This window comes from Lycorma delicatula, chromosome 5, assembly GCF_047948215.1.
Source record: "Lycorma delicatula isolate Av1 chromosome 5, ASM4794821v1, whole genome shotgun sequence".
Taxonomy (NCBI): domain Eukaryota; kingdom Metazoa; phylum Arthropoda; class Insecta; order Hemiptera; family Fulgoridae; genus Lycorma; species Lycorma delicatula.
Window position 1 is genome coordinate 159,894,085 of NC_134459.1, and position 16,048 is coordinate 159,910,132.

General features: G+C 31.2%; 1 protein-coding gene across 7 annotated transcripts in view; it reads right to left on the reverse strand.

Annotated features, from left to right (window-relative positions):
* AMPdeam (AMP deaminase) overlaps positions 1 to 16,048 on the reverse strand; it is a 253,902-nt gene that overhangs the window by 198,812 nt on the left and 39,042 nt on the right. For 3 of the 7 annotated variants that reach the window (XM_075367425.1, XM_075367430.1, XM_075367426.1), the window contains exon 1: positions 13,230 to 13,573. The exons of 1 other annotated variant lie outside the window; for it this stretch is intronic. In XM_075367425.1, the coding sequence (XP_075223540.1) occupies positions 13,230 to 13,350 (121 nt within the window). In that variant the 5' untranslated portion in view covers positions 13,351 to 13,573. Of the gene's footprint in view, positions 1 to 10,584; positions 10,727 to 13,229; positions 13,574 to 16,048 lie in introns of those variants that run through there. 3 more of the 7 variants (XM_075367428.1, XM_075367429.1, XM_075367432.1) reach the window with 2 other exon arrangements.

Genomic DNA, 16,048 nt, shown 5'->3' on the forward strand with positions numbered 1-16,048 from the left:
AAATCGGTCCATTATTTTTTTGGTCTTTAGCGGACATACATACTAACATGCCTTTTATATATATGTGTGTATGTATATACAAATATATATCCATATATATAGAATAAAAAAGTCTGTTTGTATATTTGTTTGTTTGTTTGTTTGTTTGTTTGTTTGTTTCGTAAATATCTCGACACCGGCCCCACCTAGCGGGTATAGTTTTTGCAAAAATATTTCTCTTCACGTAAATAATATTCATATTCTGAATATGAACCAAATCGGTCGATAAATATAATTTTTCTAAATATCTCAACCCGCCATCTAGCTGAGATAATTTTTTCCATGTAAGTAACATGCATTCTGAATATGAGACAAATCGGACCATAAATACAATTTTTCGAAATATCTCGACGCCACCTAGCGGGTCCAAACTAATTCAGAAACCTTCCCTGGCATGCGTCCAACCATTCCCCAAAGTTTCATCGCTATCGGATGAACGGTTTAGGAAGGCATTAGAGACATACAGAAAGACAAAAATTCATTTTTATATATATAGATTAACTCCCTCCCCAAAACACTATATATATATATATATATATTTTTTTTTTTAGCTAAATCTTGCTTCAGAAAAGAAGTTAAAAGGAAGTCCTTTTTTTTATAAATACATTTGTATTTTCTACTTCGTAGGCCTTCAAATCATTATAACAATTGTTTGGCCATCTCACTCCTTTGTTCTGTGGTAACAAAAAATATTATTTAATTACATTTTTTTTTTACATTTAAAGCCATCTTACAAGTTACTCACTGCATTTAAAATGTAAAAATATTAATTTTGAGCCTTAGGTATTTCTTGAAAAACAAAATATAGTCAAAAATGTTCACCATCTGCTTAGAATTTTGCAACTTTGTTTTTTTTTTTTTAGAATTACGGCTTTCTCTTTGAATTTTATAAACAATTTTACAAGGTTTTTTCAAATTTATTATCACCATTTAGAGTTTATTCTCTTAAAAATTAATTCTACCCAAGTGTTTTTTCTTGAGTATGGGAGCTCCCAAAATTAAAAAAAAACAAAACTATTTTTTAATTTTTCAAGAACACAACACAATAGTCTCATTGATTAACTTTCATTAAAGTCCTCCACAAGTGTCGGGTTTTATATTTATTTATTTAATTATGCATCATAAAATTAGAGAAAAAAAATATTTTTACATAAAAATTTGAAAAAAAAATAATTCATAATTTTGTTTTTTTTTTCAATAAAAAAGAATTAATTTATCATAAAGATAAAAATAAAATAAAATGATTGAACTGACTGAATCTAGCAACGCAGAAATTAAAAAAAAAAAAACAATCGCATAACTTGACCTGCGTATCCGGAAAAGTTTTACAGTTCATTGTCGACTTCTCTTAAATCATCTATTTTATTTCAATATTTTATTTTATCCGTAAATTATTTTAATTATAGAGTAAAATCAAACCTCTTTCACACGTGTGTTTTTCACATCGGATGGGAGTGGAACTATCAATACCCGTAATTATCGTAATACCTAATATATCTCCTTTTTGTTAAGCGCCATAACTAATAAAAAGGTTGTAGGCGATACGATATCAAAAAAATTCTTGAAGCCGGCACCCCAAGCCAGGTATAAGAAAAACGGTTTCCCGTTGAATTTTTCACATCAAATATACTGTCGCGGAACAAATATTCTGTTCACCACAAGGACTGACTGAACAGTGAACATTATTACTCTCAGAGAAAGAAACTATACTCCTTATACCTTAGGTGTTTTACACGCACGATAGCTACACTTAAGACTAGGACGTATAGAGTAAAGCAACAAACAATCTCTTAGTGTAAAGCGATCTCTTTTGCCGAGAAACAACGCATTATATTCATTTCCTTAGTATGAAAACTTCATATATTTTTTTAATGTTATTTCAGTTCCACATTTTAAAAATTGAATTTATAATTATTAATTTACCATTTATTTACTCTAGTTCTTAACAAGAGGTTGCGCGTAATTAACGATCGATTAATTAAATACGTACTTAAGATATACAGAACAATTTAGAAGATTCTAACAATCATTAAATGAAATCATACTTTCTTTAAGAACTGTGCTTGAAATTAAAATAAATAAATAAAACGCTGTAAATAACAATAAATGTTTTAACTAAACATTTTAACAAAAGTCAAGTGTATTATAAAACTTCCTCCCACGCGATAACAATGAAGTTACCGCTGATAAACATAAGAAAGTAAGATATTAATTGTACATTAAATAACTTAAACATTTCTAAATTCATCTACATAATATCTTACATAATATCTGTATAGTATTTGTTTTTATTATTTATGATTTTTTAATAAAATAAAACTTTAAATTACTTAATTTCCTAATAAATGAAGTCAGAAGTCAATGTACTTAATGCATTGTTCTTAAGAAAAAAGATAAATTAATCAATTAATTTATCGGCCAGTCTCTGTGGTAGTCTTTCTTAGCTTGTGATCCACGTAAAGCATTAGAAGTAAACGCGGCATTAATTAAACTGTTTTTTCCGAGATTAATTGTCATTATAAAATCAATTGAGTAATGTCGTTGATGATTGTTATTTTGGAAATTGCTACACCATTATAGGAAGTGCTTTGTATATCGGCGCCAGTACAAAAAGATTAAGCCACTTTATGTAGCATATTACAAGAGATTCCTGCTAAATTTTACAGGAGTATTCATCTAATTACATAACAATAAAAGTTTGAGTACATAAGGTTTCGGAACGCTTTTCTCGACCACCTTCAAAAGATTTCACAGGGATATCTCAAAAAATATTCAAAACATACATTTTGGTGCCATTTATTTAAATGTAAAATTAGATTTTAAAAAAATCATAAATTTAACCTTACAAATTGAAATCACGTAATTGCAGTACTGCACTGTTTTACCGTTAAGGCTATAAAAAATAAAAGTTTTTGACTGGCCGGTTAATCGAAATTGTTTTCAGATTCACGTTTATAAATTTTACATTTGCACACAAAGGTTTATATTTTGTAACCTTTTCCATTATTTAATCATAAGAATACCTCTGTTAATTTTAACAGGAACTATCTATTAACGGCCTTCATTTTTTACATAACTGCCCAAAAATATGTGTAATATATTTATGTGTATGTATGTTTGTTCCACCACAGCAGCTCAACGGCTGAACCGATTTACATGTATAACCTCCCGTTGGAATCCATACGTTACCGGGAGTGTCATAGGCTACATAAATATGTACCTATATACATATGTTGTAGTCGTGTGGTGGCCGGGTAACGCACAATCTTTAATAAATTGAATTAATGAACTGTGAACTGTACGCCTTTATCACTGTGTGAACTAGGTATGAACTGAATGATTCGTATCGATCGAATGAATAATACAAAAATACAATTAAATTTAGTTAAATAAAATAAAATATGAAATAAATTTTAAAAATCTCTGTTTAATAGTAATGGCTTCTCGTGGAGACTACGTGTGAGGCTAGAGTGGTGAGGTGATGTAAGAAACTCGTGCGAGGCTAGACTGATCATCACTATAAACTATTAACAAACGGGTTGCCCCTGAGAAGCTGTTTTGGGAGGTGCAATGGGGTGCTCTTATAATGGTTTATAAACGTGAATCTGAAAACAATTACGATTAACCGGCCAGTCAAAAACTTTTTTTTTTTTTAACCTCAACGGTAAAACAGTGCAGTACTGCAATTACGTGATTTCAATTTATAAGGTTAAATTTATGATTTTTTTAAATATAATTTTACATTTTAAAAAATGGCACCAAAATGTATGTTTTGAACATTTTTGCAAAAAAATCGGACGATTCTCGAAATTCATATACGGGATATTTGTTAGTAGATTGAAGGCTAACTTTTGCATGCATCTGGCATACTCTCGATCTAACAGTTGAAGGTTATTCGGAAATGCTGTTAATGTTGTAATATCGATCGATCTTACGATATTAAAAATTCATATGTGGTATTTGCTAGTATAATAAAAAATCACGATGGAACCAAACCAGAACAAAAATTAATCGATATATTCAGAAATAGACCGTATATGGCAGTCGTGGTTTTTAATTTTTAATATTTATCTCTTGATTCCTTACACGTCTGATGAAACTGATGTTACACTTCACTGGTTAATTCGATACCAATAGGAATCAGAAGTCATCTGCGTTGGTAACAAGACAATATCTACTGATCATAGCAATTTTTCAAAATTAACTGAAAACATTATTTTTATAATAAAAGTTTTAACAAAATTACTTCCTAGTCTTTATTTTAATAATACATTTGCGATTATTTAATGAAAAGTAGTATCAACGGCTTAGTTACAATAACTAACCGCTGGTATACAAATGGTTCAAGATTAAATTCTTGACTTAGAAGTAACATTTATTTCAACGGTTAGTATTTACGAGGCTCGATTGATAAATTTTGCACATTAGCGTGCTACACAGAGACGAAAGGTACTATCGAGTTGGAGGTGGCAGCACGTGATAGCTAAAATCCCCCTCTACAAACCTGCGATAATGCGTTGAAATCCGTTTACCGGTTTGTTTTCAGTAGCAGTTAAAATGGAGTCGAGTACGGTCAATATGTCAACACGGTTAAAACAGCGCGCAACGATGGAATTTTTAACAGCAGAAAATGTGAATCCTACAATATTTTTCATCGTTTAAAAGCGGTTTACGGTAGTGAAACTGTTGACAGGAGTACTATGAATAGGTGGGCGTTGAAATTTCGCGAATGTGAAGCTGGTAAAGCGAAAATTGAGGACGCACTACGCAGCGGACGACTAGTTTCTACGACTGACGAGAAACATCGAAAGGTGGACGATTTGCTTCAAAATGACCGGCGAATCACCCAGCAACGCATCGCTATTCAGTTAAGTATATCTAAAGAACGAGTAGGCCATATTATCGAGCGATTTGGTTACCGTAAAATCTGTGCACGATGGGTACCGCGCAAATTCTCTCTGATGGCTCTCCGCAAGCTGAAGTTTGAGCCAATTCCACATTCGCCATACTCGCCGGATTTGGCTCCGTCCAATTTCCACTTCTTCCCTCATCTCAAGGGGGATCTCAAAGGTAATCGTTACACCGTCGACGATGAGGTGGTAAAGGAGGCTGTGGCCACTTGGATCCGAGAAAGACCGCCAGAAATTTTCGGTGACGGAATACAAAGACTTGTCACACGTTGGGAAAAGTGTATCACTGTAAACGGCGATTATATTGAAATATAAATACTAAATTTTGTAGCTAAGGTACAGTACTTTTATTCATTTTTTATTTCATTACAATATCTCTTTCCATTCCCAAGCTACGCATCTATGTACAAAATTTATCAGCCTAACCTCGTATCTTATTATTGACGCACTGCCAATTCTTAAGTAGGAATCGCTCATTACATTAAGTAGGAATCTCTCATTAATTGGCTCCTGCGCCCAGAATAGCAAGTACGCAGAATGTCGTTTCATATTTAGTAATTGTATTATTTCTTTAATATCACTAATCACACGATCTTAAAAGAATTTTTTTTAAATGAGACTTTATTACATTTATAATTCAGAATAATAATAAATAATAAAAGACATATAGTAAAATACACTGACTATAAGGAAATATTTTTTTATTAAAAATAAGCGACAGAATTAATTTTACTTTAACGATAAAAAGATAAAAATAAACAAAGTTTGTGCATGCTGCGTAAAATATCAAATAACAAGACATGAAACAAAGAAATACAATCAATAATTTTGTCAACGGCCACTGATTTTACGCTGTCTTCTACAAGAAATGAAGATACGCGACAAAAAACATCCTCTACTTCTGGATGAACGGTTCATATCCTCAATTAATGTACATGTTATAAACAGTTCAACTCTCTTTTTCCTGTTTAGCCTCCGGTAACTACCGTTTAGATAATTCTTCAGAGGATGAATGAGGATGATATGTATGAGTGTAAATGTCTTGTACAGTCTCAGTTCGTCCATTCCTGAGATGTGTGGTTAATTGAAAAACCCAACCACCAAAGAACACCGGTATCCACGATCTAGTATTCAAATCCATGTAAAAATATCTGGCTTTACTAGGATTTGAACGCTGTAACTCTCGACTTCCAAATCAGCTGATTTGGGAAGACGCGTTAACCACTAGACCAACCCGGTGGGGTATAAACAGTTCAACTGAATACTTACAACGCCACATAATTCTAGGGATAGGAAAAAGTTTTTTTTTTTTAAGTAGGCTTCAACCTAATCTCAAGTTGTTTTTCTCTATCGTCAATCGATTAACTGACCTGATACTGTTCTCCGTTCCTTTCTGTTCATATTGTAATCGATTAACCTTAAAATACTGGCTACAACCTACGTTCACAAATATCTATTACATTAATCAAAATTATTTGTAATAAATCAAGTCGATATTCTACTGAAACATTATATGCAGAATTAGGGATACTAAAAATTACTTCAATATACCATAAATCCTTATTAAGATTTAGCTATAGAATAATCTTTTTTTTTTCTTTTTTTTACAAAGACAAATAGTTTTTGACAAACACCAACTTGACCGACGGTCTTTGTCAAGTTTACTGCAGTATTGGGAACGCAAGTTCCCAACTCGAATGACTTACATCAGCACTCATATTCCTAAATATCGAACAGCATTATTCGAGAGAGATATTGTTATGTTTAAGGTGCAAAAATTGGTAATTAATTTTTTTTTTTTTAAATGTAATTTTGTTCATAATTTTAAAACATATTTAACTAATATTATCAATAACTTGGATGACTTATTGGACTGATCTGGTCTTGATGATTTTCTTCCGATGAAAAACATTTTAAATCTTTATATAAAAGTTCAACGGAAAAAACCCGAGAATAAACAAAATTAAAAGCTAACCGTTTAATAGACAGAAAAAACATTATTAGTCGGCTATGAAGGAGCACTAGCGTGATATTAAAATTTGGAAGAATTTTTAAGAGCTTCCAATTTAGACACTGCTAAATTTTCGGTTTTTTTTCTATTGAATGCAGTACAAAGTAAAATTGTATCCGATTTCAGAATATCTGAACGTTTATGAAAACTTACTGAACTTAATTTCTAGTCAGAATAGTGCTGCAGTTGAAAAAGAAGGATAACATATGAGGGCAATGAAAAAAAAAATGTATTCATTCTGAAATGAATCCTTAAAATTTTCTAAGTAAAGCTCCACTAATAAACAATTTCACAAAAAGTTTCAATGTTTTATTGATATACCAGAATGACGTACGAAATGATCCGACATTTTTTTTTGGCAATAACTGTTTAGGTTAATAATTACTAATGTCTTTTATGTTGGTAGAAGTGACAGAAGTTCGTGTATATTAATTTTTTCTCTTTCTGAGTGAGCTCTTTGTGTATCGTTCCAAAATGGCTGATAAACGAAGACATGAACAGCGCATAAAGACTGTGTTGTTTTTTAATGAAACGAAAAGTATGGTGCTTACACAAAGACGGTGTCGTGCACATTTTCAAAATCGGTGGTCGCCCTCATTTAAAAAACAATCCGTAGACTTTACGAAAAATTTAATAGTGATGGTTCAGTGTTTGAGAGTAAGAGCGAACGGCCTGCCGATATTCGTTCTCCGAAGAATGTCGAAGCTGTCAGAGCAGCGCTGCTGAGCAGCCCGGGAATCAACTAGAAAAGCGGCAGCACAACTTGGAATTTCTAGGCGATCTGTGCAGCGAATTTTTGAAAACAGATGTGCATTTGTATCCGTACAAAATAACGATGTTGCCTAAATTAACGGTTGACAACAAACATCAAAGCCCGCTCAGCATTTGCTGAACGGGTTTTGAACAGACACTTATTGATGAACAACGTTTGGTTTTCAGATGAGGCACATTTTCACCTACACGGGGATTGTTAATAAACAAAACGTGCGTTTTTGGGCTTCCTAAAAACTATACGTGCTTCATAAAAAGGTACTTCACGCTCCATGAATTACGGTACGTCCGTTATCTCAATTCACGAGGTAATAGGGCCATTCTTTTTTAACAGAAGGTGAACAGTGAACGTTATCTAGACATGCTGCGTAATAATTTTGTTCCTCAGCTTCTTGCAAAAGGATTTCGATTAGAAAACGAGTTGTGCATGGAGGATGGAGGCAGACCGCACACAACTAATATTGTTTTAGACTTTCTGCATGAAACTTTCAACGAAAATCTCATTTGTAACCGATTTCCTAATCCTTTTGCTTGTGGACCCCCGAACAAAAAAAACTGGCCCCCGAAGAGTCCTAATTTGAATCCGTGTAACTACTTTCTTTGGGGATTTCTAAAGGAAAAGATTTCCCCTAAATACCTTCTTTGTACAGTGTTGGAACTGAGAGTGTATTCTACATTTTTGTACTACGATTCACATAAATATTTTTTAATAAAACCAAATGTTGGATTATTTAGTGCGCCACTCCATATATTAAACTGCAAATTTAAAATAAATTGGAACTTTTTTTTTAATAAAAATAGTATACAAAATCTTATTTGAAAACAAGAAAAAGTAGAATTCTTACTCATCGACACTCTAAAACGGTACACTACTGACAGTTGGACAGAATTCAAAAATTATTCACACATCAATCTCCACCGCATACGATAAGTTGTTAGCTAGCATAAAAATAAACTTGCAAAATCGTTTTGTAAACAATTAATTTTATAAAAAAAAAGGAAGAAAAAATGAAGGACCAACTACTTGTTAAGTACAAAAAGAAAGCATAAAGAATCTTAAAGAGTAAGAACAAAGTAGAATCGTTTGAACTGTACAACATGTACACTCGATCAACATAGTAGTAGTACATCTCAACAACAGCTACGAAATGAGCTGCGACTTGAATTGTAAAATAAATACAGAAATATTTAATAACCATCGTATAAATAAGAGAAAAACTACTTTTTCTATTTAAAAAGAAAAAAAAACAATAAATATATAAACAAACTGATATTAGAATTTTAAATAAACTTCCTGTTCAAACAAAGAACTTTAATTAAAAGCACAAAACAACCTCAGTAAGCTAACAGATACACTAATATAGATGTAGCATATCTATATTTTATATATATATATATATATATATATATATATAAACATATATGCCTAAATTTAAAAGTATAATTAAAGAAAAATAGTAATAATAATAAGCGATAATTATAATGCCAATAAAAAATAAATATATGTTGTACAAGGTTTGTAACACAAAATTTCACAGATATTAAAACAATCTACACGTGTCAAATAAACAAAATTACAAACATATACTGACAATTATTAACAATTATATTATTAATTACTGATAATTACGTGTAGTTTGCATTAGTATTATTATCGGTCAAAGAATTACGATACATTTATTATTCATGACAATACAAATAATAAACTTATTTTTAGAATTTCAACGTTAAACCTGTTCTGAATTAAGATATTTCATAAAGAAAATATTTTACAAAATTAGAACGTTATATTCGCGAAACGACAACCGATTCGAACTGGTTAAAAAGCGAATTATTAAAATTTATCAATTAATTTTTTTAAAAACTGCTATATATTAATAGAAAATGTGTTTTCTACAAAAATTTTATTAATTTTCCTTCACCCCTCCCCCAAAAAGTTGCAAATAGAATGAGCGAATAAAAAAAAAAACCACAATTTTTTGTTAGAGATTTGAATTCCTAGTAAATTTTTTAATTTAATTCACGGTCTAGATTTTAAACAGGATTACAATAAAAGTTTCGTTAAAGGTTTAAACGCTATTGCTATAAAACCACATAAATCGATCAAAATAGTGATCAAATTTTCTTCATATATTAAAACACTAACGTTTGATGAAACAAAGTATTCTGAGCCTAAGCAATTAATTATACCGGTAATGTTTAAAAGGATATTATTGAAAATTAAAAATATAGAAAACGTTCACCGTGTTCCAGGTTTTCTCTACGGAGAAAAAAAAAGTATTAATCAATATATAATTCAATTTCACGGCAAGAATAGGCAACACAAATAGTTTCCATTGTTTAGATAATTAAGAATTTTGCCACTACGAAATAAGTAAATTTATAAAGAATTTTAAAGGTGTTTAATATTAGATAAGGGAAAAGTATGAATGATTTCATTTATATCACTAGAATCCGAAAAAATACTAGTTTTTACAAGATACTATTATACAAACAGTTAGTTCCTGAGGAGAATAATAGTTTACCTAATAAGCGAATACCGTTCAATTTTAGCTAAATTATAAATATATTATAAGAGGGTACCTAATATCATGCATATCTGAAATATATTCTGATTTAACAATAGTAAAATCAGAATAGTTGACTCGATATTAGTCAAGATGTTAATTAGAACTTCGCCGGTAAGAATCCGCAGAACTGGACAGCACGGCGAAGTCAACGAACTACGTTTACATTTCTAAACATGACCTAACCTAAAAGTGAAATGAAAGTGGGAAAAAATTAAAAATAAGTATAAAAACATTATATTTCAGTTGAACTAGATTTATAATAAAGAATACTTTCAAAAAATACCTCGAATTTTGTTAGACAACGTTTTTTTTTCCATTTGATGAACCGCGGAACTCAAATATGTCACTTTTTCCTCAAAAAGGTGGGTTTACGAATCGCGCCGCTAGATAGCAGTAACTTAACGGCACCTTTTTAAGAATGATGTCATCCAAAAACTTGATAATGTACTTGAAATAATAAAATTTAAAAGACAATATACAACTTGTTTTAATAGTAAATGCTCTTGTATAAATGAAAGTATTGAAGATTAAACAATTTTTTTAATTCCCATCACTTCATTAAAAAAAAAATATATAATAAAATAAAAGTATTAGTTTACAAGAGATTATAGTTGCTAATAAAACACGGAAAACACGAACTGTAGGAAAGTTTTGCAAATATTGCAACAAAGATTCGTTACATAAAACAGAAATAAATTAATTTGGTAAAATTTTTAATCTACCATTAAAACTATTTGAGCCAATTGATGGAGAAATAAAAATAAATTCATTTAATAATAATAATATAAAAGGTGTGTTCACGGATACGATAAAAATCGAGGGTTACCCTTACATGTAATAAGAACAAGTAATAAGTGCAATTACATCACGGATATTCGATTCGACTAGTTTTATTAAAAAACAAAAAGTGTGGTAAAGTGAAAAAATGTATATTTGTTATATCTAGAAAGGCAATAAATTTTAATAATTAATCCATAAGATAACAATCAGTAATTCATTAAAAAAAACAATATCTAAAAAACGCAGTGATATCCAAAAAAAATTACAATGAAATTGTAAACCGTAATGTAAGAGTCTCGCAGATATCATTTCTTCCGCTCAAAAAAGAAAATTTTCTGTAATATAAATAAAACTTTTAAAAAAACTATATTATTATTAAAAAAGGTAAGACACTAAATTTCTACTATCAAAATCTGTTATTAATTTGGAATTTTCTTTTAAATAAAATACTTGTTAAATATATGTAATAGACAATAGATAATAAACGATGTTTAAGCGTTCCACATAATAAGCAAACAATAGACAAATTTGTTACAAAACTTTTACCGGCCCGATTTCATTTATATGTAATACATTTCACGTTTATAAAAATAATACAATTCTTTATCAATTAATTTTTAAAAAACTGCTCTATATTAATAGAAAAATGTGTTATACAAGAATTTTATAAATTTTCCTTCACTCCTCCACCAAAAAGATGCAAACAGAATGAGCGAATAAAAAAACCACAATTTTTTTGTTAGAGATTTGAATTCCTAGTAAATTTTTTAATTTAATTCACAGTCTAGATTTTAAACAGAAATAATGTTATAGTTATTATTGACAATTCTTATTTTTATTATTCGTTGTTTAATAAATGAAATCGGGCCGGTAAGAGTTTTGTAATAAATTTTTCTATTTTTTGCTTATTATATAGAACGCTTAAAATCATTTTTTATCTATTATTGTATATCTATTGTCTATTACATATATTAACATGTATTTTTTTTAACAAATGAACAGATTTTGATATTAAAAATGTAGTGTCTTACCTTCTTTGATATCGATATAATTTTGTTAAAAAATTTTATTTATATTACAGAAATTTTTGTTTTTTGAGCGGAATAAACGATATCTGCGAGAGTCTTACCGTACGGTTTACAATTTCATTGTAATTTTTTTGGATAGAATGTACTTAAATTAAGTCAGATTAAAAACGTTATACTTTAAGTTATACAAGTTAAGTCTTAGAGAGTAGTTTATATGTATAGAGAGAGTGGGCTTCCTTAATGATAAAATTTACTCTATTTTCTATTTACCCGCACAAGATACACTTACTGAGAAAATATTTTTCCGGATAAAAATGACAGCCGATAATAGCTACTATAATTTTTTAAGAATTTCTGTGTTTATTATTTTACGAGGCATTCGATTCTTTTTCAGAGGAAATATCTTTCATTAATTTACTCGCAGAAAACATCTATCAAAAAATCTAAAGGACTATCTATATATTCTAGAAACGATTAAGAAAGATATTTTAATGAATAAAATTAACGTTAGTAACAATTCTACTGTAGAACTGATGAGAATTTTCAAAGGGTAAAAATTAAAGCAAATAAAAAACCGGAATTATTATTTTTTAATTTTAGAGATCCAGACACCTCTTTTTTAAGGGGAAATAAATTTTTTTATAAGTATTTAACTATAACATTTCAAAAGACACGAATTAAATAAAGCCGACTGAAACAATTTTCGGAATTTTGATCGACAATACTTCTCGGAGTAAATATTTCTACACATCTATAAGAACGGTTATCCGGAAATACGCCGCGTAATGCAACTAAACACAACTATAAATTATGAAAGACAGGAGATGCGCTTTTTACACTTTGGTATAAGCGTTAGTAAAACTTAACCTAAACTCTCTAAAAATACTCTCAATTATACGAAGCGGTTTCACATTACTCACGATGATATTTATAAAGTATTAAATCTCAGAATCCACTTCAAAAATAGAACAACTGTTTATTTTAAAAACATAATTAACTATTTTCGACAACAAAACGATCATTATTCGAATCGTAAACACATAATCGAGTATTAAACGATAAAAAACAAAACCGTTTTACAGAATTGCACAATATGATAAAAATACTTTTTACTACTGACAGTGAACGAATCCGAATCCTCCTTCATCGATCGAAGCATCTCTAGGACGAACATGAGGTAAAGGATCGGGTCCTTCATCGGTGCTATCGACTTTTGCAAGCAAAATACCCCTCGAACACATAACCGAACGTGCAACCGGCTATTACAACGCACAAAACACTACTAATAAACATCCCATCACACTGTTTTTAACTATTCTCTGTTTGCTTTCTTTGCTCTGTTAGATCGCTTCCTCTCGATTTATTTTTAGTTACTGTTGTCTCTTTTTACGGACAATGCTCTCGTGGCAAGCACAGGCTTACTCCGACGTAGTCGCCTGTCGGTCGACCTTACTGAACTATTGCATGATGTACTCTATTAAGTAAATTTGTGCGCTGACAAGCATAAACGGTCCAATTTAACGCGGTATTTATTTAATACACCGAATAAAACGTAGTATTACGCAACAGGTCTCTTTCAAAGATTAACTGCCAATCGTATTACGAAAATATAACTACGCGATTTAATAATACTAATTAAAAAATGAAAAAAAAGCAGGGTCATGTAAATTTTGCATTTATGCAACGAATTATTTTGGATGTAGAAGGATTAGAACCCGCTAAAGACGAGGGTACATTATTGTGTCCACGTGGATTCCAATTCCTTGTATCAGGACCGGTCTAAAATGTTCTGTTCAGCGTAAATGTAGTTTTCTTAAATCTTATAGTTTGTTCAAACAATCACAAATATACAAAGTTACAAACTAATTATATAAATTTCCTAATTAAATACTAATTATTAATTAATATATTATTATACTAATTATATAAATTATTTATATGAGGCTGAAAATCTACCACATGATTAAACTCTTAACATTTAGGTTAGTGCAATAGAGGGGGCTTTACAAGTAGAGAAAAAGAGTGGGTATACTGGTAAATCAAAGTATGCTTATAATCTAATGAAATTAACTTAACGGCGTTGTTTTTTTTTTACATTATTCATTCTTGTTTTTTTAAGGAAATCTTGATATTTTCTGAATCCTAAGAACATCATTTGATAATGAATATTTCATTAAAATTAAAACGAGAAAACGAATAATAGATAATCACTGAAAATTAAAGAACAAGACTGAGGAAAAAACACTGCTGACAAATATTGCTCATTAATATAGGATAACTGAAAAGCGTACGGGTGACAATTTTGTACCGTTTTTGAAAATCCATTTAAACATATATATATATATATATATATATATATAGCCTATGACACTTCCCAAAACGTAAGGATTCCAACGCGGGGTCGTACATCTAAATTGGGTGGGCCGTCGAGCTGCTACAGTGGAATAAACATGCATACGAGGTGTGTGAGAAAAGTAATGAGATTGGTAACACTGCGAGCGATCTGGCAACGCTGTGTCTAACGATATGTGATAGACCGGTTTGTTCATCCCTTCCATATGCTCAGCAAGACTTTCAACTCCGTTCAGCTAACACATTATTTTTCACAGCGCCATCAGTGAAGTTATGTTTTTCTTGTGTGTTACGAAAATGGAGCATCGGAATTTAGAGCGACGTTGTGCAATCAAGTTTTGTGTTAAACGTGGGGAATCCGCGAGTGTTACCTTTGAAAAGTTGAAATAGGCCTATGGCGAACATTGCTTATCAAGAGCACAAGTTTTCCTCTGGCACAAATCATTTTTGGAATGCCGAGAACACGTTGAAGATCAACCTCGCTCAGGGAGACCTTCAACTTCAAATTCTGACGAAAACGTTGAGCGTTCATGTCTTATCAGACCGTCGTTTAACAATAAGGATGATGAGTGAACAGTTAAATTTAAACACTTTCACCGTACATCAAACTTTGACAAACGATTTTGACATGCGAAAGGCTTGTGCGAAATTGGCGCCGTAAAACCTCACAACGGAACAGATGTACAATTGAAGAAACATGTGCGTCGATCTTCTTGAGAGGATTGACAATGACCAAGAATTCTTCAATCGTGTGATCACAGGTGATGAATCCTGGATATCTGAGTACGATCCTGAAACAAGGCGGCAAAGAGAAGAGTGGCACACTCCCATCTCCTCGACCGAAAAAATGTCGAATGAGTAAATCAAAGATCAAAACCGTGACGATTTGCTTTTTTGACAGTAGAAGTATCGTGCATAAAGAATTTGTTCATCCAATACAAACTGTCAACCAAGTGTTTTACAAAGGTGTCCTTGAAAGGCTCAGGAAAAGAGTGATTCGTGTGAGACCAGACATTGCAGACAAGTGGATGCGTCATCATGACAATGCCCCGTGTCACACGGCCATTTTAATCACGGAAATTTTGACCTTAAAACGCATTCCTACGGTTCCTCAACCCCCCTTTTCACCTGACTTTGTCTTTTGTGACTTTTCCTTTTCCCGAAATTGAAACATGTCTTAAAAGGACGTCATTTTGGAACTCTGGAGAACATTCAAAAGACTGTGACCGACCAGTTAAAAGCCCTACCAGTTGAAGCCTTCCAGCGTTGCTACCAGGAGTGGGAACGACTCCGCCGGTGTATAACTGCCCAAAGGAACTACTTTGAAGGGGATAATATTTTTTTAAAAAAAATAAAAGCTTTGGCAAGTAAAAAGTCAGTTTCATTTCTTTTCTCACACACCTCGTACACCCTAAAAATATTACACTCTTTTTCGGACAGTCAGGTAAAAACTGGGAACTTATGAAGGAAATAAAATCTATAAAGAACGGTTCGCTACTGAAATAAAAGTGCAATATGTACGGTACATATCCATAAAAAATGGTTCAACTGCTATCGAAAAATGTAGAATCGTACAAAAGGATACCC